The sequence below is a fragment of the Aythya fuligula genome, chromosome 5, assembly GCF_009819795.1.
Source record: "Aythya fuligula isolate bAytFul2 chromosome 5, bAytFul2.pri, whole genome shotgun sequence".
NCBI classification, from domain to species: Eukaryota; Metazoa; Chordata; class Aves; order Anseriformes; family Anatidae; genus Aythya; species Aythya fuligula.
Window position 1 is genome coordinate 11,417,079 of NC_045563.1, and position 25,429 is coordinate 11,442,507.

At 40.8% G+C, this 25,429-nt stretch overlaps 1 protein-coding gene across 1 annotated transcript in view; it reads right to left on the reverse strand.

Annotated features, from left to right (window-relative positions):
- Positions 1-14,594: 14,594 nt before the first annotated feature.
- The window catches only part of DYNC1H1 (dynein cytoplasmic 1 heavy chain 1), a 43,608-nt gene continuing 32,773 nt past the window's right edge, over positions 14,595-25,429 (reverse strand). The window contains exons 58-78 of the mRNA XM_032189378.1: positions 24,846-24,992; positions 24,616-24,766; positions 24,167-24,420; positions 23,859-23,993; positions 23,653-23,747; positions 23,391-23,565; positions 22,297-22,372; positions 21,565-21,725; positions 21,175-21,286; positions 21,033-21,093; positions 20,525-20,648; positions 20,071-20,184; positions 19,646-19,816; positions 19,216-19,433; positions 18,914-19,017; positions 18,312-18,523; positions 17,453-17,606; positions 16,513-16,655; positions 15,944-16,112; positions 15,383-15,510; positions 14,595-14,976 (exon numbers count right to left, since the gene is read on the reverse strand). Of these exons, the coding sequence (XP_032045269.1) occupies positions 14,848-14,976; positions 15,383-15,510; positions 15,944-16,112; positions 16,513-16,655; positions 17,453-17,606; positions 18,312-18,523; positions 18,914-19,017; positions 19,216-19,433; positions 19,646-19,816; positions 20,071-20,184; positions 20,525-20,648; positions 21,033-21,093; positions 21,175-21,286; positions 21,565-21,725; positions 22,297-22,372; positions 23,391-23,565; positions 23,653-23,747; positions 23,859-23,993; positions 24,167-24,420; positions 24,616-24,766; positions 24,846-24,992 (3,033 nt within the window). The 3' untranslated portion in view covers positions 14,595-14,847. The remainder of the gene's footprint in view (positions 14,977-15,382; positions 15,511-15,943; positions 16,113-16,512; positions 16,656-17,452; positions 17,607-18,311; positions 18,524-18,913; positions 19,018-19,215; positions 19,434-19,645; positions 19,817-20,070; positions 20,185-20,524; positions 20,649-21,032; positions 21,094-21,174; positions 21,287-21,564; positions 21,726-22,296; positions 22,373-23,390; positions 23,566-23,652; positions 23,748-23,858; positions 23,994-24,166; positions 24,421-24,615; positions 24,767-24,845; positions 24,993-25,429) is intronic.

The following is a 25,429-nucleotide window of genomic DNA, read 5'->3' on the forward strand; positions in this document are numbered from 1 at the left end:
TTGTCTGCATTCCCTCTTTATATTTATTTTCAAAGATGTTATACCTTTATTTTTGTTACATTGCTTTTTCAGCTGATGTGAGATACAAATGCCATTGAGGGAATATTTTCTTTAACACTGTACAACCCTAGACAGGCAAGTAAGGAGTAGTTATTTTTGTCTGTATTAGCTGGTTGCAGGTGGCAGGGTTTTTTGACTTATTCTTAATTGCCAGAAATTGGGGGAAGTAACAAAGATGGTATGACATCTGGATGTTAAAGTTGGTTTAGTGTTAATACAGCTCTTCAACTTGGAATATGTCTAACATACAGTACCTAGTAACTAGGTATCTATGAGAGCTGAAATACTTGGGGAAGCTTTAACCCTTTTGCTCCTAACAAGGTCTTGATGTTTAAAGTTGTTTTTTATACTGTTCAAGGATTCTGGATTGCACTCTACCATAGAATAGAATCCACTGTAAATCTCTATTGTGACTTATGCAACTCTGCATGTACAGTTCAAACCTAGAACTGTAAGAATAAAAGTGTTAAGAATGAGTCGTGTCATTGACTTGTCTGTTAACACTGGGAACCAAAACTGCTGCCATTAGCATGAGTGCTGCTTTGGATTTCAAGTACTAGCTGCTGACTTAAATCTACAATTGACAATGCTGTGCAGTGGTGCTGCAGAACATGCAGTAACATGTTGGAAGGTAGAGGCAGTACTGACTTGAAATTAGGTTTAACTTAATGTTTCTACTGAGCAAAGTGTAGTAAAGCGTTATCTGTTTTAAACTGACTTTTGTATGTCAGTATACTGGATAGAAGTGCTTGTTTCTGCAAATAAAATTTCTCAAAAATGAAATTAAGGAATTGAATAGAAAAATCATAAACTCCTTCAGTATTGTGCAATCCCTAAAAGTAACTTGCATGAAGGCTTCTGTGGTGGTTTTTATGGGTGTTTTCTTTGATTTCAATGCCTCAGTTGAAGCTTGCTGTGTTCTTTGGGCTGCACTTGTGTTAAACTACTTCAGTAGGGAGATAACCATGCTTGTCACTGAAATGGAGGACTTGAACCATGAAGGGGAAGTGGCATCTGCTTCCAAAGTTCATGAAAGAAACATGCCTTCCAAAATGACATCAGTATTAGTGAGTTCACAGTGCCTTACATGTCCTGTCATGTGCCCAAGTTGGTTTAAAAGCTTTTCCCAGCTATTAATAGCTAGAAGAAATAAATAATCCGAAGCATCTACAAAATGGCTAAAAGTCGTTAAGTGTGACTCCATGTGAGACAATTGTCTTCCATGGTTGTGTTACTCTATCATTGCTTAAAATGTCCCAAACTGCTTTGAATTACAGGTATCTCAAAAAGGTTACAGAAGGGTTTGGTACTTTTCATGTTAGTGCAAATTGCACTCAGCAAGGCAAAGGTAAGATGTCAAAACATGAAATGCACTTAGGCAATGAGGCAACGTGTTTTTGTTCTCCCCTGCCCCAGTATGAAAGCAAGACAAGACCTACCTAAGTTTAATGTCACTATTTCTAGGGCTTCCCTAGTTACCTCCAGTTAACATGCAGTTTCAGTGTTAAACAGCATGGTTAGGGTGAGATGTCTTCCAGGCATACAACTACATTCTCTTGCCATAGTAATGAATGTGCTGTTGCTATAGTAATGAATGTGACATAAGGACAGATGCTGTCCTGGCTTCTAAGGGGGGTTGCAGAGTTAGAAATGTGTGTCCATCGATACTGACTTGCATTTTCAGACCATGGGTGATAAAAACTGATCAAAAGGTGAAGGCTTCATCTTGGAGATGCTTAAATACTTAAAACCACTGGGTTGAATTCTGTCAGCTTTAGGTAATTTCTCCAAGGTCTCACTGGCAGAAATTCTTAGTAGTATTGTACCACAACTGAAGACTTAGCTTATTAAAATGCAAGTACTTCTGTGTCTTATAACTAGGATCTATTCTATAATGTCTTCAGAATTCAGATCCAAAGGGTGCGATGGCATAGAAAAGACTGGAGACAGATTAAGGCAGTGAAGCAATGACTGAAGTTTTCACCTCCCTTGGAAATTTATCTGTTAGAAAATAACACAGGTGAAATGTGGGGGTTACCTCCAGCATTTCTTGCAGTGAGACTGAGTTTCCTGCATTGTATTACTGGAGTGGTCAGACCTTAGATCTTGCAAAAAGGACACAAGAACAAAATGTTTTTTTTTTTTTTTTGCATAGAATGTAGAACTCCCCTCATTATCAGGTTTTTGCTGAAATACATTTTAGTACCGATAAAAATTTTGCTTGGCTACTGTAATGTAGCAAGTTCCCGGCTTTGTTTCATGTACTTTGTTACTTTTTAAATAGTAGATATTGCAGAGTGCAACAGTAGAATTTAGGAAAGAGGAGTGACCTCCTGAAGGCAACTTGGATGTCTTTCAGGGCTGGTTGGCTGTCCAGTGAGGCTCATGGTACAGCATTGCCGAGAATTTAGAAGTTTTTTTTTTATGTGGAAATGCAGTAAAACAAAGGCTTAGATACCAGTGTAAAAATGTTTCTGCTTACTGGAGCTTCAGTACAGTGGAATCAAACCATGTTGAATAAGTGATTACAATGAAACCTTCATAGTTTGGCCCTGCGCTCTCTTGCCTCCATGTTTAGAGATAATGTTGCTGTCAGTTGGAGGTTTTGCTGAAATTCAGAATGTTTTCCTGTTAATACTAGTCATCTCAGAATTGTAGCAAGATATTAAAACTGTAGCAGGGTATTAAGATGCTTAAGTCATCTAGTACTTGATTCCTCAGCTCTTGGAGGAAGCCTGGTACACTCATCTGTAGGGATTTTTGAGCCTTGGGAGCTGGTGCCCCTATTGTTCTAGTGAAAGGCTCCCACCATTGTGTGCAGTACAGCCCTGAACTTGGATGGTGGCAGAGAAGCAATGTAACTTCCATTGTACTAGAAACTGTAACAAACAATTGAACTAGACTGAGTTCAGTTTTGTGCTGTGATGAATGAGATGGAATTGGATTTATTTCATAAAATGCTTAGAATGCACTATTTGATAGTCATATATATAAACATATTTCACAGGCAATGTTGTGTCTTGAGCTTTTCCATTCATTTGCAGCTGAATATGAGATGTTCATTCATGTTCTTAATTTGTAGTTGGAGATCTTAACAATTTTATAATAGAAGCTTTTGCAAATTCATCATTTCAGATGGTCTGCCTGTGAGTAAATTAAACTTCTCTTAGATCAGAACTTGCTTAACAGTGAGGGCAAGAGTGACATGAATTTCAGATGTCTTTTGTCTCTGGTAGTTCATTGTAGGTTAACATTTGAATGTTCTTTATTTAAAACAAAATAATCCTTACAATGATAAGTGATTTCAGATAAAGATGTGTTTTTATGCTAGTCAGTTGTATAAACATTGTATTTTTAAAAATTAAGGTCAAAAAAAAACAACAAAAAAAACCCACGCCCCGATGAATAAACTCAATCTCAACTATGGCTGGTCCGAGGAGGAGGTGTATTAGAGAAGCATTCAGTGTCCTTAGCAGCAGCATGAAGAGAAGACGGAGACGTGCTTCCTTTCACACCAAGGTGCAGTTCTGATGGGATGATGAGGGTGGGTGGCAAAGGTTGCCTTTTTTTACCCCAGTGCACGGAATTCTCCTGATTTTGAGCCACTGGGCCATTAAAGTAGAACCAAGTATTTTGTTAATGCTTTAAAATACAAGAGTTAGTATCCCAATATATTTCACTGTTACTTTTACTTACCTATTTATGGCTGATTATAAATGATAATTGTTGAGTTGCCTTTTTATATTGGAAAACATACTCCATATATTTTTTCTGTAGTAGCTTTTAAAACACCATTTTTTAATGAGGCCTTTTCATGTACTGTTCCTCTGTTTTGCTGGCCTCTGTGGCAGGCGGTACCGTGCACTGGAAGTCTGCAGGAAACCTTTACCCTGATATTTCAGTGATTCCTTTGGTAGGAAATGACCTAGATAGTACAGAACTCATCTCACTCACTTGGAGTCATTTTATTTTAGTTTTTAGATGCTTATTGTGGTTACTCAGAAGACAGATCACTTCACGCAAATTGCAGTGTGAATTTCACTAGCGGTAAACATCAAAGAAGAGTTAAACCTGTACTGATGCATGACGTGCCAGAGGCAGTAGCTCTGAGACAGCATTTCCCTTTAGAAGACCAACAGATTGCTCTTACACCTGAAAACGTAGTCCTGTCTGTTAGAGAGTCCCACAGTGATGTTTACATGGCACCAGAAAACTATTCTAAAACACCAATGGAAACAAATGTTAAGGAGAAATCTGCTTTTCCAACAGCCTTAGCAGAATTTTATGATGTGTCTCAGAGATCTGGAGCTAGTGCAGAGGCAAGGTGGCCCCAGAGGCGTGAATGTCCCTCACCCATGGATATCGAGCCTTCAAGATCTATGGGATTTCTGGAGAACATCACAACTGCTTTGCAGCAACCCCCACTACCAGAATCGGACGGTGATGTGTAAGCAAAGAACAAATGTTTCCAAATGTTTCCTGCTGAAAACTTAATGAAAGAAAACTTCATGTCACCTAAAGTAGGTGTGGCTGTATTACTGGCATCCCCAATACTTTGTCCTGTCATTAATGCACCGTGAAACTTCTGACATTTTCCTATCTTCCTTTGGACAATAGAGGTTGTATAGTAGAATTAAGGTTTCAAAATCATAATTGTTTATACATACAGACAACTACAAGGGAAGGCTTTGTGAAGTTTAGGTGGTCAAGAAGGACAAGTCTGCCTTAGGTTCTTACAACTGCTAGTTGATGGGTCTGGAAAGGCAAGGCTTCTGGGAAGATAAATTCCCTCCTTCAGACTTACTATTTTTTTGCCAGGGAAATAGGAGTATTGGTTCATCAAGGTACCAAAATACTTTTTTGTTGTGGTTGGATTAAAAGTAATGCAGGGGATGATGTGATGTACATGTGACTGGGATATTCTTATTGCCGTTTCTCCCAGGTTGTTCCTGAGGCATGTGAGAGTCAGGCTATAAAGGCAGCGTGCTGACTACTGCTCGTTTTCTTCAGGCTCTTAAGTGGCTCTTAAGTGGTTGAGCTAGAAAGTTTGCCAACCTAATCCCTTCTGCAATCATTTAAATGTTTGCTATGCTTCATTAGTCTCAAACAATTTACTTGATTTTAGTCATTTTCTGAAGTGTACATGAGCTAGTTTTTGGCAGAGCTCATATACGTTGAGGCAGATCTGAAACTGAAGTATCAAGTAATTATGAAATAAGCCTCTTGGTCCCATGGTATTCTGTTAGCATAGGCGGGTAAGGTAGCTGGCATTGGAGAGTTCCAATAGGAAGGGAGAGGTGTGAAGGACATTTTTTTTCTCCAATAAATTGGGTGTATCTATCTGTAGCATCTTAATTCCTGGGCATTCCCAGCTAACAGGAACTGTTTCCAGCACTCTGTGATATGAGATGGCCAGATCACTCATGTTACTCCCTATCTTTTCAAAGAACAAAAGTCCACCTGAAGATATCAGACTGCACTAAAGAAGTGAAAAGATGTCAGCTTCAAATGCAGTGGAGCCAGTCCTGGTAACTATCTGCCGTGGAGCCCAGTAGGCACCTTGTGTTCTGCTTGAGAGGAGAGTGAGTGATGTACTTGATAGTACAACCAAGCAGCAATTCAGCAATTCCAGGGCCAGGATGTTATGAAATCACTCTGGGAAGCAAAGCCAAATGTTAAGGCTGCTGCACAAGGCAAATCCCTAACGGCAGGAGGGTCACGCGAGTTCAGTTCTTTGCAGCTCCTGATTTAACACGGTCAGCATGTACTGTAACATTAGTTTCCAGGTGCACCATTTCAGTTTGAAATTAGAGCCAGAGCAGAAGACTGCAACATCTATTGAATGTGGTCAGAATTAAGAGTTCTTTCTGCTCCGTTCTCTTGCTTTTCCTCCAATCTACTTTCCATTAAGAGCAAGACAAAACCTGTAAATGCCGGTGATTCCCATGAAAGGTAAAAATGAGACATGACATCTGCTCGGTATCCTTGTGGCCCTTTTGCCAAGACATAACAGGTGGATTTGGGGATCCATGGAATTTTGGTACCTCTAGGTAGAAACAGGGTACTGTCCTGTTGCCTGAATGGTGGCGTCACCTCGAGGTCCTGTAGGATCCACAGACCCCTGCCAATGTGAGTGAGCTCTGTAACTGTGAACTGAAAAGCTTTCACCTTTAGGCTGCTGGTACCAGCACTGACTGGGCTGAACAGAAACATTTCACCTGGAGCTTGGCTCTGTACTGAATGTATATATCAAGCTTACTGTATGATAACAGGTTAAAGACAGGACTGTGTGTACTCCTTAAGTAAATAGATTTTGGAGGGTTCACTAAAACTGGCTAGCCAGTCAGAGAAACGGTTATATTGCAAAAACTCAACCTAGTCCTCTCCCAGTTTATGAAGTCCCCATTAAGCTTTTATGCTGCCCACCGTTCAATCGGCCTGTCTCAGCAGTGGTGTAACCATAATGGTGAACAGAACAAGCTGAAAACGCAAAAAAATGGCTGATTTATTGTATTCCTCAAGTGATTCCAATACGTCCCTTGATACTCAGTTGGTATGAAAGCCATTGCAAGTAGCAATTAGAAAAAGCAGTATGCATTTTGAGAAGCCAGGCACATACTCAAGCAAGAAAGAGCTCCACGTCAGAAAGCAGAAGGCTTTTGTTGAATAGTCCCCAAAAATTTGGCAAAACATTACTTTAAAATAAAAGTGGAGCAGAACATGTATGTGAGAAGTCTCCAGAGTAACTTCTGCCCTTCACCTCTTAGGATTAGATCACACTGGGCCCAGTGGTGCCCACCATGGGTGTATGTGTATAAACAAGAGTTGCAATGTTCCAATACTTTGATGTATTACCACCTGCAGGTAGCTCTGAGCATTAGGTCCGGTGTCTGCAGTGCAGCTCACCAGGCGGGTGCAGTGACTTCCGTCAGCTTTCAGGCAGGGCTTCACGTCCCGCCTTCAACTGATGTAATTACTGATGCAGCTGAACGAAGTCTGGGAATGTAAAGAGAGCTTAGGAAACACACACACACACAAAACCACCTTACTAGTCATGTGTAACTGGTTTTAGTAAGTGGAGTCTGCATTTTCATGCTCTGACCACCTTCCCTGCCTTCTCAGCATCCAAATTACAAGACCCCAGCCCTGAACCTAAAAAAGCAGCTAAGGAAACTGAGGCAGCCAAAATACCATCCTTACTCTTATGGTCTTGAAGGGCACGTGGACGCTCCAGGGGTATTGATATAAAGCACTTCATCTTCAGAACAACATCAGCCTGTCAAAGAAGCTCATGGGTGGCTAAGGAGCTATATTTCAAGTTAGGCAAAATATTTCCTCTCTGCTGCTCACAAACAGACTTTGAAGTAAACCAGCAATAGTCTGGCTTGCCTTTAAAAATGTAATTCCTTCTCCAAACATTAGTGTGGCTTTCTCGCTTAATAAAACACAAGTTTTACGTGTTTGCTGTGGAATGTCCACTATATGCACCCACAACCCAGGAACTTACAGGAGGCTTTCTGACAAGCGTGAAGATGCGTCAGCTGCCAGCCGTGGGAGCTGGTCCTCAGCCTGAGGAGCTTTGGCTCCTGACCAAACAGCTGCCAGGAAATGCTAAGTGCATGGCTCTGCTACAACTGCGCAGAAATGCTGACAGCAAAGTACTGCTAAAATGTTGCTGCTTTGTAAAGTTAGACTGTGGCAGTTTAACAAAGTAACTCTTAAATGCCCAATTCCCAGCTGGCCTGGGGTTGTGTTTCAGAGCCTGGGAATCAGCAGGTGCTTCCCCAAGATGCAAATCTTGTTTCTGACCACTTGCCTCAGCAGGAATGATGTTTCCCAGCTTCACTCACATGATGGTTAATGTAGCTCTCATGAAATAAAGCACTGAAGAAAATCTCTCTCTTCCCTATTGAGCTGTTTCTTGCCTTAAATATCGATTTAAACATATCAGCGCTCTCAACCAGAGCTTAATTCATTCCCTTTGTGAAATGATTTTTCCAAGGTCATGCATCAAGGCGCAAAAGCCAAGAACAGAACCTCTGCTTTAACTCCCAGTGCAGGTCTCCAGCTCGTGCTGCCTCTGATGTACAGAAGAAAACCAAGAATCTTTAAAACCCCCATGGTTCGTATACCACAGAATATCCATTATTGGATTTGCTCCCAAGGGATTGTTCAGAACAGCTAGCTCAGAACATGGCACGTCTGTACTCACAGACCAGGGCAGACACCAAGGACATTTCTTTGTCTTCCAAACCCTTCTGTCACACATCACAGAGAGAAGATTTCATGAAGAAGAGAATGGGATGTTGTTGTGTGCAAACAGCTGCGAGTACAGGAATTCAAAAGCTGGCTTTGTTCTCTCTCTCCTAAAGAATCAGCAGTCACATATTAACCATAATAGCTATTGTAGGCTTTTCAAGGTAAGCTGCAGAAATGAGGAAACTGCGGCACCAGTTGTAGTTCAGCCATGCTTGCAGTCATGTACGGCACCATATGTGCAAGTACAAACAAAGTAAGGGATAAAGCCAATTCCTGTTAAGCAAAACAGCCTCAAACTGTGCTTGTAATGTCTTTATTCACAGCTTGATTTTAATAGGAAATTAAGTCAAAGATTTCCTGAACTGCTGATAGACAGAAACACTTCCACAGTGCGAGATGAGCTTGCAGTTTCTACAGTACCTTGTTTTCTTCAGCTTGTCACAACACACAGGATTGACTGAGATTTATTTTGATCCGCCATGGGTTGACCTTTTTGTGACTGCAGAACTTCATACTCTGTACCTCCTTCGTCTGATCAGCTCAGGTAAAACCACTCTCACCACAATGTGGTCCCATCTTGCATTTTTAAAAATATTTTTTGCAGGGAAGATGTGATTCCTATTGCACTGTTTCACCTGTAATCCCTCAGAGACTAACAGTTGTCTTGATTACCACCTGATGGGTCCTTATGCTAACACCTGTTGCTTATAAAGCATTAGTAGCTTGCTTGGGCAGGCTTGTTGGAAGAGAAAGTTCTCTAAGCTATGTTGATGGCCGTGTGTGCTCAAATCAGCTGGAGCTGCAAGCACCCACTGAGCACTTCTTCGATCCCACCTCCCTGGTGTGGGAAACTCTTGACTGGTCTGTTCTGATGTGGAAGCAGCTGAAGGTTCCCAAAAGGGGAGCTAACTATTAGACTGGTCTCAGCCTGGGCACAGAAGGTAAGGAGGTGGAAGAGGAGCTGTCAGGGGAGAAGAGAGGTGCATGTGGTTAGGTGTACAGCTGGTGGGAGGGGTGGAGCAGAAGTTTCTGGGGTGTGCTGTGGGCTTCTGGTGCAGCTGCTCTCCCTCTAGGGTCTCCTGGTGTTTTTTTCAGAGCGATGACCGGCTGCTGGCTCTGCTGACAGACCCTTGGCTCTTACACTCCTTTGGTCATTTTCTGAGGGCTGTGTGAATGTACAGGGGCTACAGGAAATAAATCCATGAGAGCAGAGGGGGAGCGATGCATCTCTGGCTGCCAGGCCTTGTAAACTCAACTGCAAATATATGTGCTTTTTGTATAACAAATGCAGTGAGCAGAGGCTCAGACAACCACTTTGTTCTCTGTAGATTGCTTCTGCAGACCTCCCCACGGCTGGCTCTCATGGACTCCTTTTGTGGAGGAGTCTGGGGCCTTTGGTTGTGGCAGAGAGCACTCTGCCAGGAGGCCTTACCCTTCCTTGCCCTTGCTTTGCTTCCACCTTTCTCAGCAGAGAGGTGCTTCTGTGCTGGGGGAGCTGAGCAGGGAGGCAGGTGTGAGCAGCGGGGGCAAGAGGGGGCTGGGAGCCCAGGCATATAAAGCTGGAGGAGGGTGTGGGTGCTGGAAGAAGATGGCCTTGGTGGAGAAGAGGCGGAGGAGGCGACATCGGGCTGGGCAGCCCATGGAGGGGCTGGGGAGAGGTGAATCTCCTGCAGGCAGAGCCCCTGGGGAGGGCAGGGGGTGCGCGGGGACCCCAGTGCTGGGTGGGAGGGCTGGGAGGAAGGGTGGCTGAGAGTGGCTTTGTGTTCCCTTTCTCTAGCCTAGTCTGGTGTCTTGAGCACAGACTCTTCTTTGAGGGTCTTATAGTGCCATTTCTTAAAAACAAAACAAAAAAACCCTTTACCAAATGTAAGCTGCTTCTTCAAAAAATGTGCATCTTTCTCATGCTGCACAAATAACCAGTGAATCCAGTTGTTGTTGTGGTAGAAGACAGGGCTTACTTCTTGTTTAACAGCAGCTGCCTGTGATTAGTAACTAAACACAGACTTTATGAAGGGTTTACAAACCTTTCTAGCACAGAGGTAGTTACCATGTCTAGGAAACTTATCGATGAGAACTTTCTCTAATGCATTTTCTTACCCTCTTCCTGGTTTGTCAGATGCTCAGGAAATGAAGGATTCTGTTAAAAGCTCGGACTACATAGAAAGACTGGCACATAAATACATGGTAACTTTTATTCTAATTGCTATTTCTTTATCCCCCTGTTAAACTGTAATTTAGCTTTAGTTAGCTGCTTTGTCAGTAGCCTGATGGTGCAGATAGCTGTGCTGGAAAATATTTCATGGGGAACATGTGTGAATAATCAATTCAAATGGTATCACCTGCAAAGCAACAAAAAAGGAGGGAGGAAGCTTTTGGGGGAAGAATAAAGGGCTTCCATTTTCTCCCTTTTCTTGCTTGTACAACCCAATCAGCAACACAAATGTGGGATGTTTGGAAAGACAAGCTGAAAAGCTGAAAGCTTTGGAAAAACACAGCATCTATGGTTTGTACTAGAACTTCAGTTTCAGCCCAAAGCTGCCTGAAGTTCTGCTTTGGGCAGTATTTCTTCCCTTTCTTTCTCCACAGCAGAAGTGCGTCGTAGAGTCAAGTACAGAATCAGAGTCTGAGTCCAGCGCTGAGGTGAGGCTCGAGTCTCTGGGGTATTTTGATGGTGATGAGTGTCTGTAATGCCTGGCATCCAACGCTGCTCTTCCCTGCCTTTGATCTCGGTAGGGAGAGTCCAAGGCGCGGTTGCTGGGTTCTTCCTTGTGACTGTGAAAGGAAAGGGGGGCAGGGGAACAAAACAGAAAACCCCGCAACACCGTTTGGTTCAGCAGGCTCTTCCTTACAACTGTTAATAAGCTCAGCAAAATTAGGAAGGGGGTGGGGTGGGAGTAAGGCAGGGAAGTACTAGGTTTGACATACTTTCCCTGCTAAAACATGCATAAAGCTGCCCTAGGTTGTCTCTGGTGGTTGACTTGCGGCAGCTCTGGTGTGGCTGGGTTTCTGCAGGGCTGGGCAGAGACTCTGCCTGGTGAATGCTCACTTCAGATGAGAGTGAGAGCAGCTCTGTTGGTGTGGCAGTTATGAATATCACGAACTTCCTGAACACTGTTTTGTCTGTCAAAGCAGTGTGTTTAATATCAATAGGAGGAAAAAAAAATAAACACAACTGATTCTGGAGTAGAGATCTGGCTTGGTTTTTTGTCCATTCCCCTCCCCAGCATGTGTTGGTAAATCCTGGTGAACTTAATCCGTGTTTGCATCCTATGTCTGTGATGTGGAAATCAAAACCCAGCAAAACATAGCTATAATTACTGTTGTGAACCCTGAGCTTTGTTGATCTTGGGAACTTTGTAGGTAAGTTTCTGTATCTGGGCACTGGCACTTAAACCAAGCTTACAGAAATACTGCGTGTTACTGGCTCTTGTCAGCACCTGGAGGTGTAGTGTGCAAAATGAGCACCCCCAAGAGCTCTGGTAAGTATTGTGGAAGCACAGAGCCTGCCAGGGCCTCGGCTGCTGTTCCTGTGCTGAGACAGGGTCTGTGCTACCTGAGTCCTGAGGGGAACTTTTGTTAGTTGTAAAAATTCATAATGAAGGTGAATTTCAGATTGTACCTAATGTAAAAGAACAAAAGGTGACCTAATTTGAAGGGAAAGCTCTCTAACCTCTAAATTACATGTTCTCTATTATTAAATTCTGATTTTGTTTACTTCTGGTAGTAGGGTATACAATTACTCATTTTCTTCATAGTGACATCTTTAAGTGCTGGAGGATTTACCATAGCTCTCCTCAGTCCTATTTTAGTGCTTTTTTCATTTTTTTTTTTCTTTTTAACCAGGCCTTTTGAAGTTAGTTTGTCTGATACGTATTTTTATTAACTTTGGGGGGGGGGGGGGGGGGGGGGGGACACGCGGGACGACACACACACACAACAATCTGGCTTCCTCTTCTCTAGGTTTTTATCCGCTTTAGTTTTACTTCAAGCGATCGATAATTCAGGGGAAGATGTTTTATAAACCTATGTAAACTTCTCTTAACTAGGTCGTGCCTAGCCTGGTTGCTGAAGGACTCAAGAAGTCAAGGGACTCTAAGGGATCACAGGTAGGTTCAGCTATTATACAGAAGCCTTGTTCTCAGTGTGCAACCCAAAAATTATAATACACGGTAGGACTGTGTGGAGAAACAAAATTTCCATAGTAAGTTTATGACTTGTTACACTGAAGAGTTTTTTAAGCCCATTGAATGTTACTCTGTATTTTTTCCAGACAAATAGAGATCTTTATAAATATATTAGTCTATTTTAGTTTTTAGATCCTTATGATGGCGATTCAGAAGATGCATCCGTATACTCTGACTGCAGCTTGAATTCTTTAAATAGTATAAAAGTTGCACCATGGGTGAACAGTGCCTCAAAAGCGATGGCTTTGGAGGATGCTGATCCTTCAGAAGATGAAGAATCTTCCCCTGAAACTCTGCACTGGCTCTGTCCAGAAAGAAAAATTGGTAAAATCCACACCCAGATAGCAACTGACTGTAAAGCACCTCCGGAACTTTCTACCCTACAGAAGGATTTCCCAAGAAGCCTGTCGCAATCCTCTGAACTGACTAGAGCCACAGAAGCATTTCCCTCCATGTGGCTGACACCTGACTGTTCCTTACTGATGGGTACTAATTCTTCAGCCTCTGCAGATCTGCTTGCAAGTCCAGGTGATAGTGTTCCACAAACCATGCTAACAGATAACTCTGAAACAATATCCAAACAGCTACTAATTAAAAGAAAACAAGGATTTTCCACTGCAGAGGGTGCTGGTGAAAAACTACGAAGAAAGAAATTTCGTGCTATGTGACCTGAGGTATGAATATATAGTTGAAAGAACTCTGTGTTCTAAAAAGTGAACCTGGTTGACGTTCCTTTTGCAAGGGTCTGTTGAGGAGGGAAAGATGAGTGACTAAATTGCTGTTGATTTTCCATAACTACTGCTTACCCCTCACCTGTTTCACTCCACAGGGTTTGTTCTTCATTTGTCTGATCTGCTGCATGACAGGAGGGAAGCAGCTGTTTGGTGAACGACTCTACAGGTTTGATTACAGTTAGGTTAAGCTGAAATGAATGTAGCAATCTAGCTTCCATTTCTTTTTTCTTTAAACACAGTGCTGTTGACTTGTGCTATTAATATATATGTTCCTACCTATTCTGAACAATATTTTTGTTATGTATGCTCAGTACATCTGCCAGTTTCGAATTTACAATGCAAAGTTGAACACGATATCTGTAAGTACTCCTCTCCCTTACTGAGAACAAGCTGCAGAAGTGGTGCGTGCAGATGGGAGGTCAGTTAGTAAAACCTCTCTCTGATCTCCCTGCTTGATGATAATCTTTTTAGTAGTTTCCTTTCCACATAAATGGACTATACCTGCAGAAGCATGATTGCTTGAAATATGCCAGTACCAATTCTGGAAGTGTTCAGAAACTGTTCATTTTGCATGATTGGAAGAGATTAATTTCAGACTCTTAAAAAAATGCCTAATAAAGGTAGCTTGTACCATTTCATTAACAGCTGCATAATTATGTTAAAGTAACTTTTTCCCTTCAGTTTGGAGATAAGTAGTTGTTTTTTAATATGCCTCAAAACAAAGTGGTTAGAGCAAGTATATCTTAAAACTCAGAGCCTTTTGCCCAAGTGAGCATCCAATCCATCTACTGAATGTTTTACTTAAACCAGCTGTTTACTGAAATAATCCAGTAGAAAAAAAAATAACAGAAACAATAAGGAGAAGATATTGAAAGGTACGTAAGCCACAGGGTAACGCTACTTAGACATTCAAATCTAATGCTATCTTCCTGGGTTAAAGAGACAGGAAGCTAGAGCCTTATATTACCATAAAAGCAGCTTAAGAAAGAAAAATCCCTATAGTCAGTAGGACAAAGAAGTCTTGTTTAGGATAGTCTAGCTTCTGAATGCATCTCAGCAGCTATCTAAAAGCAGCCTACGTCAAACAAGAGCCAGTTTGAATACCTTATTCAATATCTGACCTCATGGCACATAATGTCAGGCCTCTTGTAGTGCTGCATTAAGGACTTCTGTTTCAATGTTCTTGTTTCTATGTTTTAGATACAAGGTTCTTGGTGCTGAGAGTTAGCTCAGTGAGCTGTGTGAAAGTCAACACTATGCTTGAATACCAATTTATTTATTACCTGTTATTTTCTAAAAAGATCGTAAGTAGTTTTTCCAGACCAGTCACCAGAATGATTCCAGAAATAGTCAGAAATCTTGCTATAGATTTTATTTCAGATAATATGATCCAACTAATACCGCATGTCGATAACCATCTAAAAGTCTCATACGCTTTTTCCTTTGAACAAATCTGGCCTACCAGCTTTCTGCTACACTCCCCCGTTCTTTCTAGTCAACTTCATACAAATCCATCTGCCAACCTAGCCTAACCATATCAGCTACAAAGTATAGGTGAAGAATACACAGAAGACTGACAAGGGCTACAGTATTACCAAACAAAAAGTTTTTCACTCAGTGCAGAGAACTGCAACACCGCGTTCATAGAAGCTGCGAGGGTCTTCCTTGGTCGCTATTTCGAAGTCCACTGTGAAAATCAGATCTGCACGAGTGAAGTTCAGATAAACTGGTAATGTCACCTGGAAAAAAATGAGTACAGAAGAGTTACACAAGGCAGCTGAAGAGTGCAAGAAGCTTCTGTACCACTAGGTGGTATTTATGAGAGGAATTTAGTCTCAGGTAACTCAATATGCAACAGGCATTGTAAATTCACTTTAAAGCATAGCTTTCTTTAATTTATTCATATGAAGCTTTGTCTTGAACACAGCATTAGTATTTTTGAATGCTTCTCTCTCCTCTTACCTACCTACAAAGGAAAGACCTAGTCAATGCTACCCTCTGACACTAAGAATATTAGAATAATTTTATTTGTGGTGTCAGAAAAAAGGTAGCATTTCAGAAAAAAATATTATTGGCTGGACAGCCACAAGAAGACACGATTATAATTTTTTTAATACATATCTAAGTACTTTTATCAATACTTACAACATTTGCTTTCTTATCAGCATTTGTCTGCTTGATCCAGCGAAGCTGTGTAATGGGCAGTACAGTTGAAATAGCATTTGAAAGTGACAGCTTGTTGTTACTGCATGTAGCTCCCTGAAGCTTCAGGCCTGTAAATTGAAATACACTTTAGAGTTCCACCAGCTTTTGTATAGCCAGACAAAGCGAGTCTCCCTGTGTATCATTTAAGGCCTGTGATGTTAATCTATGGAAGTTTTGCAAGATGTTTTAAACTATGGCCATTCTGTTTCTCTGCTAAGTCCACTAGCAGTGCTAGACGTACTTCATACCCCCCAAACAGAGAAGCTGTAAAGTAAAAGATACAGTCTCTTAATACTACTTAAACATATACTGATCTGAATCTTGGGATTTATTACCATTATAAACGCCTCCCTATTAACAAGATCTTTAAACAAACAGCTTCAAAAAGCGTCTATTAACTTGCAATGATGTGACTTGTTTATGTAATTCAGCCCATTTAACACCAGGAGCTTCTGAAAGTACTGTAGAACAAGGACCTCCTTCTTCCCACTGTAAGTTTACCTGTCACTCCAAAACTGCATGCATCCAGGACCGCATTCTGGGTAGTTGTAACGTTGACCTCAAGACAGAGCTCTTCAAGGGACCAACTGTTTGCTTGGGCAACGTACTGTCGTGTAGCAGTGATATACGCCTCTGGTACAAACAGGCCTCCAAGGCACACATGGATGTTCTAATTAAGGGGGGGGAAGGGGAAAAAGATTATTAATGCATATGGCTGTGGTATTAATTAGTGATTATCATAAATGTTACTTCATCAATCTAAATTTCCATTAAAATTTTCCTGCTGCAGCTGCTGGAATACTATGTAGTAACTATGTAACTGCTGAACTGCTTTTTCCTCTATGGATACGTTTTCTGTCGTAAAAATATCATTCCCCTCTAAGCCGTATAAACTTAACCCTGCTAAGTCTCCCTGGAGTATCAGGAGACACTTAACAGTATTCGCAACCACATTTAGGAGAAATGAAGCTATTTTGCTTAATGAACTTGTGAGAATTCTTGATATGAAGACTCCATAAAGTTGTTATGCACCTAAATTCAGATATAACCTCTAGATGACATCAGGATACCTTTAGCTCTTTTGCTCCACCAGAGGCAGCTGCCTGGGAAATATTCTGCAGTTGTTTGATGCGTTCACTGAAGTCAGACACCCACTGGATAACAGTCATACCAGCTGGCACTGTGTAATGAGACCAGCTGCGAGGCAAAATACCTATGGAAAATGTGATTGAAATTAAGTTTTGCTTGCATACAGGTTGCAATAATGCACTATGTTGAGACTTTAACCATTTCTTTTTTTTCTCCTAATAGCCATTTAAGAGTTAGATTGGGACACAAGAATTTACTGCAAGGCTCCTAAAAAAAAGTGAAAGCATTTAACAAGATTTCAAAGCAGATTGCCTCCAGGTCAAGTACTTAAAATATCATCCAGTCACAGAAACCCTTCAACAGCAACTTTAGTAACACACAGATATACAGTGTATTAACATATATTTAAGTTTTCTTGAAGATTTGAATGCTTTATAAAGAATTGAACAGGCCAAGTTACATCATTTTAAGAAACCCTTTTGTTCAAAGCAGGCATCTGAATGGTACTTCAACAACTGATCTTCAAGTGTTACTTGAAATAGAAATTTGCCTACAATCTTGAAACAGAAGTTTAGAAGACTCATTTGCCAAGTGATTTTATTAGGAGAAATGTTACTCACTTTGTAGCATCAGCAACTTTGTTCCATCACAATTTACAGACAAAGAATCTAGAAAGAGTTCAGCTTAGAAATTAAGCTGCTAATTTAAAATGCCTGAAGAAGTTTAATATTATCTACCTCTATTTGAAATTCCAAACTAAGCCAATTGGATTTTATGCTCAACTCAAAAGGGTTGCCTGTACCAGATGGTAATTGCAGGAAAACTAGGATTGGCTTTAAGCTGCTGAACAGAACAGCTTCTAACTTACAGAGTGCAAGTGGCAAGGAACGACCTGGGAGATACCAATTTGATTTATCATACCTTTCACCAGTTCGTTTATAAGTGTACGCAGGTAGTTGGTTTGTTTCTTTTTTCCTTCACACACTTGAACCACATCTGCAAGGTCCTGACGCACATCCTGAAGCAGCTTAGCTCCCATTTTCACCTCTCTCTCAAAGAACCGGAACAAAGGATCCTGATTGACAAATTTAAAGTAAGCTACAGATCAAAATTCAACAATTTTGCTGGAAAACTGGTAGTTGAAGACTTTTAGTTGAACAATTAATGCAGACCATCTGTACTGACACCTTCCAAACAATTGTGGATTTCTTGTCATCAGCTACAAAAGGGTCTTACCTACCATCCTAGATTAAGCCTTTAGAAGCAGTTTGGCAATCGCAGCCATATTCAATTTCAATGAGCTTATTCCTGAGTTAGTGCTTAGATTAATCCTGTCCAGATCTCAAGAGTTTCCCCCTGCAATTTGTTCTCACTTAGCAGGAGCTGCTGCTGTATCTCTTCTCACTGTACTTTAACACGAAGTAATGTGTGCTGGCTGTAAAGGTAGTGCCATAAAGAACAGTGTGCTGCAAGCACAAAAGGAAGCACTTGTTTCTTGCTACCTGATCACAGAGAAGCTTCAGAAGCAGTACCTGTGATAGGCAGTTTACAATTGTATTTCTTTAAAGAATTTCCCAGAAAACACAGGACCAACTTCTAAGAGCATTTCATGAAACCCAGTGGGGCATACATGGGGCTATGGCAGTCAGAATCAGCATCGATACAGGTTCCACCATCCTGTGCAACAGCTTAATTGGTACTTGAAATCAAAATGCACTTATTTCGCACATTAGAACTTGTGTGATTCCTATGTCCATGTTAGATAAAACTTAATTCTTACCTTAATGTTTTCCACAGTCCGCTTCAGATGATTTAGAGTTTGTGGGATAAGGTGAAGCCAGTTAGAGGCTGTGGTATGCAGTGTTCTCATCCAGGCTGGGCGACCATCTGATGTAGAATCTGTTCTTGTCTTCTTCTCAGTTTCTGCATAAGCTAGATCATCTTCATCCTCTAGCATCTGCATTTTCAGCATTTTACTGATCATATCTATGCCTAAAACACAAAATATGCTGTTAGTCAGAGAAGCACTGTCATCAAAATGAAAACAACCTACCACATACAAGAAGTAGGACTTTTTTCCCTCAGTCTAGACCTAAGATTCTGAACTGTCTAGTTGCACATGTTTCCAGAGTTGATAATAAGGCCTTCCAGAATGAAGATGGGACCTTGACATTTGGAAGGCTGAATGTAACTGGCTTTTGAATTCACAAATGAACTAGTAAGTTTCTGAAATGACAGTGTTTAAATAGCAGAGGTTAAACTATGTTGAGGGTGGAGGGGAAAACTGAATTCTTCAGCAGGACTTTTATTTCTCTTCTGCTTTTTAGTTCAACCATCAGCTTTCCTATCTATGTAAGACATTGTTAAAGTTCTGTTTCTTACCTTGTGTGGTGAGAAGAACTTTCTCTGCGTTATTTGGCAGGCCCAGCCATGATGGTGTCTGTGTATCTGGCAGCATCTCAACCCACTGGACAAATTCTTCACGCCTGGAAGTCAGAATTTTGGTATTCATTAGAAAGCTTCCCCCAGTCATAACAGCACAGTAATTCTGTGCCCAAGGCAAATGTTTACACAGCCAAATTCTAGCACACAAAGATACAGGTTATGCTTTATATGATTTTGTTTAAAAAAAAAAAACACAACTTTTCAGTTGTACACAGAGATCAGGGTAAGGAAAAAGATACCTGATTCCATCTGGCATCTGAATATCTTTGTGTCCATCAACTTTGCAAGCAAGTTTGAATTCACTATCAAAGCTCAGAGTAGTAAACAGACGCTCCAAGAAAGTGTTCAATAAACGTTGATCAAATTCATTATCAATGCGGCCTCCATAGATAGACTGTGCCATCAGTGTCTTTAATGCAGACCAGGGGATTTTATCAGGTGAAATGTTTTGGCGGCCCTGTGAGTAAAATGCAATGTAATTAGCAGGAAAGCATCTTTTCCACCTCTCCTCTGCTAGAGGAATCGAACTTAAGAACTAGGTTAAGTTGCCACCAGCTTATTTCAGCCAACTCATCTACGTTACTGAAGGTTTCCAGAACAGACTTCCTCAACTGAAGATCTTAAGTAATCTAAATTCTATCTGTACCTCATGTACACAAGACTACTTGCCTTTGCTGTATCATCCAACCATGTATCTACTGTGTCACAGGCAGATCTCAGATCAGATTCTCCAAATTCATACTTCTTGGACCAACCCAGCGGAGCATAGCGCAAACGCTCTTGGATAATTGCATGGAACCAGGCAAGGAGGAAATACAAACGAGCACGTTCATTTGGAGACTAGGAAGTAGAGGAAAAAAAAATACTCTTATTACCCAAGTGAATTGATAAAAATCAAAGCCTGCAAATAATAGCCTGGCTAGAATATGTCACTTTTAATGCTAGATTGCTACCAGAATTGTGTATGTTCTATCAACAGATGGAGCAACTACTATTTTACTACTGGGTGAACAAGACATTTTATCATCTTTCTGAAGTACAATTTTAATAACAATCTGACATTTACATTTTACCCATACAAGTCACAGCCTTACCTTGCACATTCTAGAAACTGGAATGCTACTGAAAGTCCTCAGCATGTTTGCCTTTACACCAGGAGGAGGTTCAAACACAAAGATTCGGCCAGCACGTAACAAATTCACTGGCACCTAGAAGAGAAAAGGTAAGCCCAACTCCTTTAGCCTTCACTAAATTAAGTCCTTCTAACAGCACAGTTTGCATTAGCTTCAAAACCCCAGAACCTCGTTGTAAGCACACAGTGAAGTCCTGCCTGGCTTTGGGAGAGTGGGGGAATCGGTGAAAGAAATGCTATGAAGTGTTCAGGTGCACTTCAGCTACTAAAACCCAAGGCTAGTAACTACTCTGGCAACATGTGTTCTCCTTCTATTAATGCAGGAAGGCAGTAACGACAAATCCTTCTCTGGGTAGTGTTCTTGGCTCTGCAGGCCAATTGCTGTACCAGAGCATCATATTTCAGATCAGCATTACCTTGGGATTGATCTCCATGGTAAGGAAGAGTCTGAAGCAAGCATGAGGTTGCAGGGAATGCAGTTTCTTTTCCAGTTGCATGAGCCAGCCAGGAGCCAGGTGAACATTCTTCAGCATTACCCATCTATGAAATTTTTAAACAAAACAAGTGCTTTTTAGTATACAACTTATCTATCCTGGTTATTATCACCACAAAGAGTAACAGAATCTGGTATTAATGCTACAGGTTTTCCTCCCTCTTTTAAACCTTTCTGCTACATAGAATCAGTTACTGCTGTAACTAGCTAACTTTCCTGTTCTGTGGGTACAACCTACCCCTCTCCTTGAAAATACTTGTTAAACACCATTTGTAAACAGCTGTTTTTACATTATTTTAAATTTCAGTTCAGAAAATTGGGACTGTTTTTTCTTCACAGTTTTGTCTATTTAGCCAGTAGATTATTCCCCTCCCAACCCTATTCACCTTCCTACTAGACAGTATTCTGGCTTACAAGTAGATAGAACTTACCTTCCAGATTTCACTGCTGTGTTTATTGCTTTATCTGCTTGGTTAAACCCTTCAGCAGAGCCTAAAAGACAGAAGGTTGCTTAAACTCTTACTGCTAACAAATTAATTTATGCTTAGATAATGAGAAGTGGCATGTTCTTACCAATAGCAATAGAAGTAATCTGTGTGTTCTGCTCAGCTGCAAGGTCTTCAACATGACCACTGGCATCATAACCCGGCACTGAGCACATCAGCACAGGGGTATTAGGTTTCACCTATTGTACAGTAAATTTAAAAAGATACAAAGCAGTCAGTACATGAATACATAACAAGTGCAGTAAGCTCAGTCTTCCTTCCCTTTGGCCAGCTAAAGACATTACGTTACTCTTATTTTTTTCCTGTTAACAAACAGGAAAACAATCCATTCTTCATACCACAGGCAGAAGCGTTAAGTAGAAACGTTCCATGAACAGGTTTACTCATGATGGACCTCATGCAAAGTGGCACCTAGCATTACATCAGGAAATTAGCCTTCCAAAAACATGCAGTTTACCTCTGTATCTACGATGTGCGTCAGATCTAAGGGCTGTTCCATAATGGACATGAAAGACTCTCCAAGATTTGTTGAAACGAAGGTATGAGCCATTGCCAGCAGACGATCTGGACGGAAGGCCTGGATCAGAAGCAAGCGATGTATGGCCTGTCCGATAGGAGCTGAAAAGGGGAAACAGAATTGGACAGGTAAGAAACCAACCCCCAACACCTACCTCTTCTCAGTTCTCTGTTCAATTTTTCCTGTCTCATTTTCGAAACTAAATGAAAGATCTTTTGCAACATATTAATAATGGAGTGCTTATATTCTGTGTTCACCTGGACAGTCCAAAGAAATGCACTAGTTTCAGTGGGTTTGCTTTCCATGACATTTTAATTACCTGCTCAGTGTCTCATGTTATGAGCCCTTTAAAAGCCTACCTTAGTAGGATGCTTCATGACTGTACCAAAATGCTACTTGTTTACAAAACCTACAGTCTAGAAGTGCCATGCTATGATTTTAAGTTTCCGGAGACAACAGATCTCATCTCAGATCACATCATCTCACTCATTCAATAACCTGCTGTTGTTTTTAAAAATGAAACCAGACTAAGGTTCTGCTGCAATCCCACATTCATGATTTTCAGAGTCATTGAGGTCCAAATTCCAGTTCTATTTTAAAATTGCTTTAAAATCTAGTCAGTTTTCCTTAGGCTGAAGTCAGTAAAGTAGGAATGGTGTGGACTTAACTTACTTGCAGGTTTTTCTTCAGTCCAAAGGTACGGTACAGTCTGTTCTGGTGAACTGCTATCCAGCCAGATACAGAATTGCTGTATTAAAAGAAAATGCAAAATACTTGAAATGGAGTTTCATGGCACCAAAACTGTGCTTTATGGTCTAGGTGCTGCTCACGATGCAACAGAGATCTTAAATTTCAGACTTAAAATGTAGAATTTAATGCACTGGAGAAATGTTCAGCTACATACCAGCTTTCAGTAAGCAACAGAAGATTGCTAGTGTAAGGTTTTATTTAAGACAGTCCAAGCTCTAACAGCCTTTCATTTGCAAAATCCCTTCAAGTTTTGTTTTTTAATAGTAAGTAGTTAAATGTTTAATCAATGAAATGTACAACAACTTTATAAGATTTTTCCCATTTAATGTTCACATCCTACCATCCATCTTTAGTATAAAAACTTCAGCTGAGTACCAGATGCAGCAGTTGAGCTTCCATCTACAAATAAGTCTTGCAAAGCTAGTGAGGGCTAACAGTGCTAAACAGAAGCACTGCTATAGCACACTAGTTGTCATATTAATTAAAGTCAAACATTAAATGTAGCACCACATCTTGTCTGACACTCCATGCAGTTTTGTCTTTTCCAAGGCTTGTTGATAATAAATGGTACGAATGTTTCCCTGAGCAAAATTGCACTTGGACAATCACATTTACCAAGTTTTTAACTCTTCATTAATTCTTCAAGAGCCCACCATAACGATGTATGTATGGCTAGAGCTGCTCCCCTCTACTGAATAATTTTTTACTGTATCACTGTGATAAGACATCACACTTCCTGTCTGCAAAAAAGCTGACTGCAAAATTGGATTAACACTGAGATGAATAAGCTGCTTCCAAGGCTGAGTGATGAACAGTGCTGGTATTTACAAATCAGGTTTCATAGCTTGATTACAAATGAAGAACATTCACATTTTCCCAATGACCACAACTAGTTAATCTGTAAGGCTTCCTTTCTCATACTGGGAGACCTTACTCATACCATTAAGTTCTAAAAGCAGAAACCCTAAAGCCTAACCAAGTAGCTTGATGCAGAAGAAAACCCAGCCAACACCTACCTCATCAGCCTGAACTTTTGAAACAAGGTCCTTAAATGCAGGAAGGCAGCTCAACCTCATCATTGCTTCAGTTTGCTCTACAGTCAAACCATTGATTTTTGGGAGAGATGCAGTGTTTAGTACAATCTCCTTTCCTCTCAAGAAGTGCTGGAATTCTGCATCATATGTAGGCTCCCTAGTAAGGGAAAAGAAGGCTTTAGCTCCATGTTGCTTTTTCAATACAGATTTTAAACTGAAGTGAGGTAAGAAAACGAACATTTACCCAATAGTGCCTTTCAGTTTAATCCGGGCCAGCAACATAGCAAATGTTATATGATCTTGATGCAGCATGCCACGTGCCACTCTGTTGAAAGCCACCTACCAAGAAAATAGCAGAATTAGTATCATAAAGATTTAATTCTTAAAGGGGCCTTTAATTCTGGCCCCTCAAAAATTATTTAAGTACACCTGCTGAATAAAATACTGAACCTGAAAGAGATCCTTTGTGATGATTGAGAGACGCTGAGTATGGTCTGTGATTCCTTTCAGATTTGGGTTCTCATACAAGACATTGTGATAGATGTCCAAGAAAAACTGGAGAGAGTATTGGTACAGGAAGTGTATCTGAAAAACAAAAAGAGTTTGGTTTCCTCTCTAGAATTCTACCAGTTTTGATGGTCAATGGCATATGCCTGTAAAATTGCAACATGGCAGCTGGGACTGGAATTAGGAAGTACCTACTAAGCTTTGAATAGTAAATAAATGAGGCTTCTGGCAGGAAGGAGCACTCATCCTACCTGTTTCAGTGACTCCATAGTAAAGTAGATACTGCTGCATGCTGTAGAAAGAGGCAAGTACTGCTGAGAAACAGTCTCCACTTCTTGCATGACGATATCAGTCTCCTCTACTTTTCTAGTAACCTCTGCTGCTTCCTTCTTCAGGTTCTCAAGAGTAGTAATGATGGTATCATCATCCAGGATACGTCCCTTCACTTCATTAAGTGCCTGGAGTAGGGATTTTTCTAACTGGCGCAAGCGCAGCTGAAATTCACCTTAATTAGAAGAAAAAATTAGGTTATACATTGTATAGATGTGCTATTTTTCCAGGAATTGTGTATGACTTGGCATTGGTCATGCTAAAAAAGCAAGGGTATCAACTATAAAGGTGTTTCACTGTGTATTACTATAGCTAACCTACTGTATCCTTTTAGAACAGGAGGAAGTTACTTCAATTTCAGTAAACATACCCTGAAGCTTGAGGAGATCAGAGCGTTTTTCATCAACATCTGGTCTTTCAGCTTTCAGGACTTCATTCAGACACTGGCTCTGTAAGCTGCTGCGAGTTACTGTGAAGTTCACAAATGTAACACGAGAGCAGAGGTCTGGTGGGAATTCAACCTGTCACAGGAAACATAAAAAACTCTCAGCTCACTGACATACCATTTCTACAAAGGGGACAGCTTTGAGTTTTGCTTACTGTTGGATCTCTGGTGGAGAGGAAGATAACGAAGGACGGTGACAAATCAATATCTTGGTCTCCCAGAGTAATCAGAACTCTGCCTCCAGTTCTCCGGACTTCACGATTCAGAACGGGATTCAGAACTGGATCATAGCTCTCCACATCCTAAAAACAGAGATGTGTGACAGAGAATTTGTTATTTTCCTAGTGTTCTCTAGCTAACAATCCCAATCCAGCTACAACTAATGGTCTGGTAGTGATCAACGTGCATTCAGTTTGGAATACAGATCACATTTAGAAGCTTTAGATCTGTAGCTGAGTTACACAAGCCCAGAGTTTAGGCCATTACCATACAAGGCCTCAGTAGGGGAGCACTGTTAATGGTCTGGTTGTGTTAGTATTAATACATAATAGGCCCTATTCTAAGCAGCACAAGCAACAGTTGCTGATCTCATCTGTGAGCTAACCCTTTATTTTCCCACTTCTATGCTAAGAAACGAAAAATCTCAGAAGTGGAAGCCAACTATTCCTAGTTGCCTAGTTCTTTGTATTACTGGAAGTTCTTCCTGCTACTCAGAGTAGATTTAATTCTGGATAGCTAC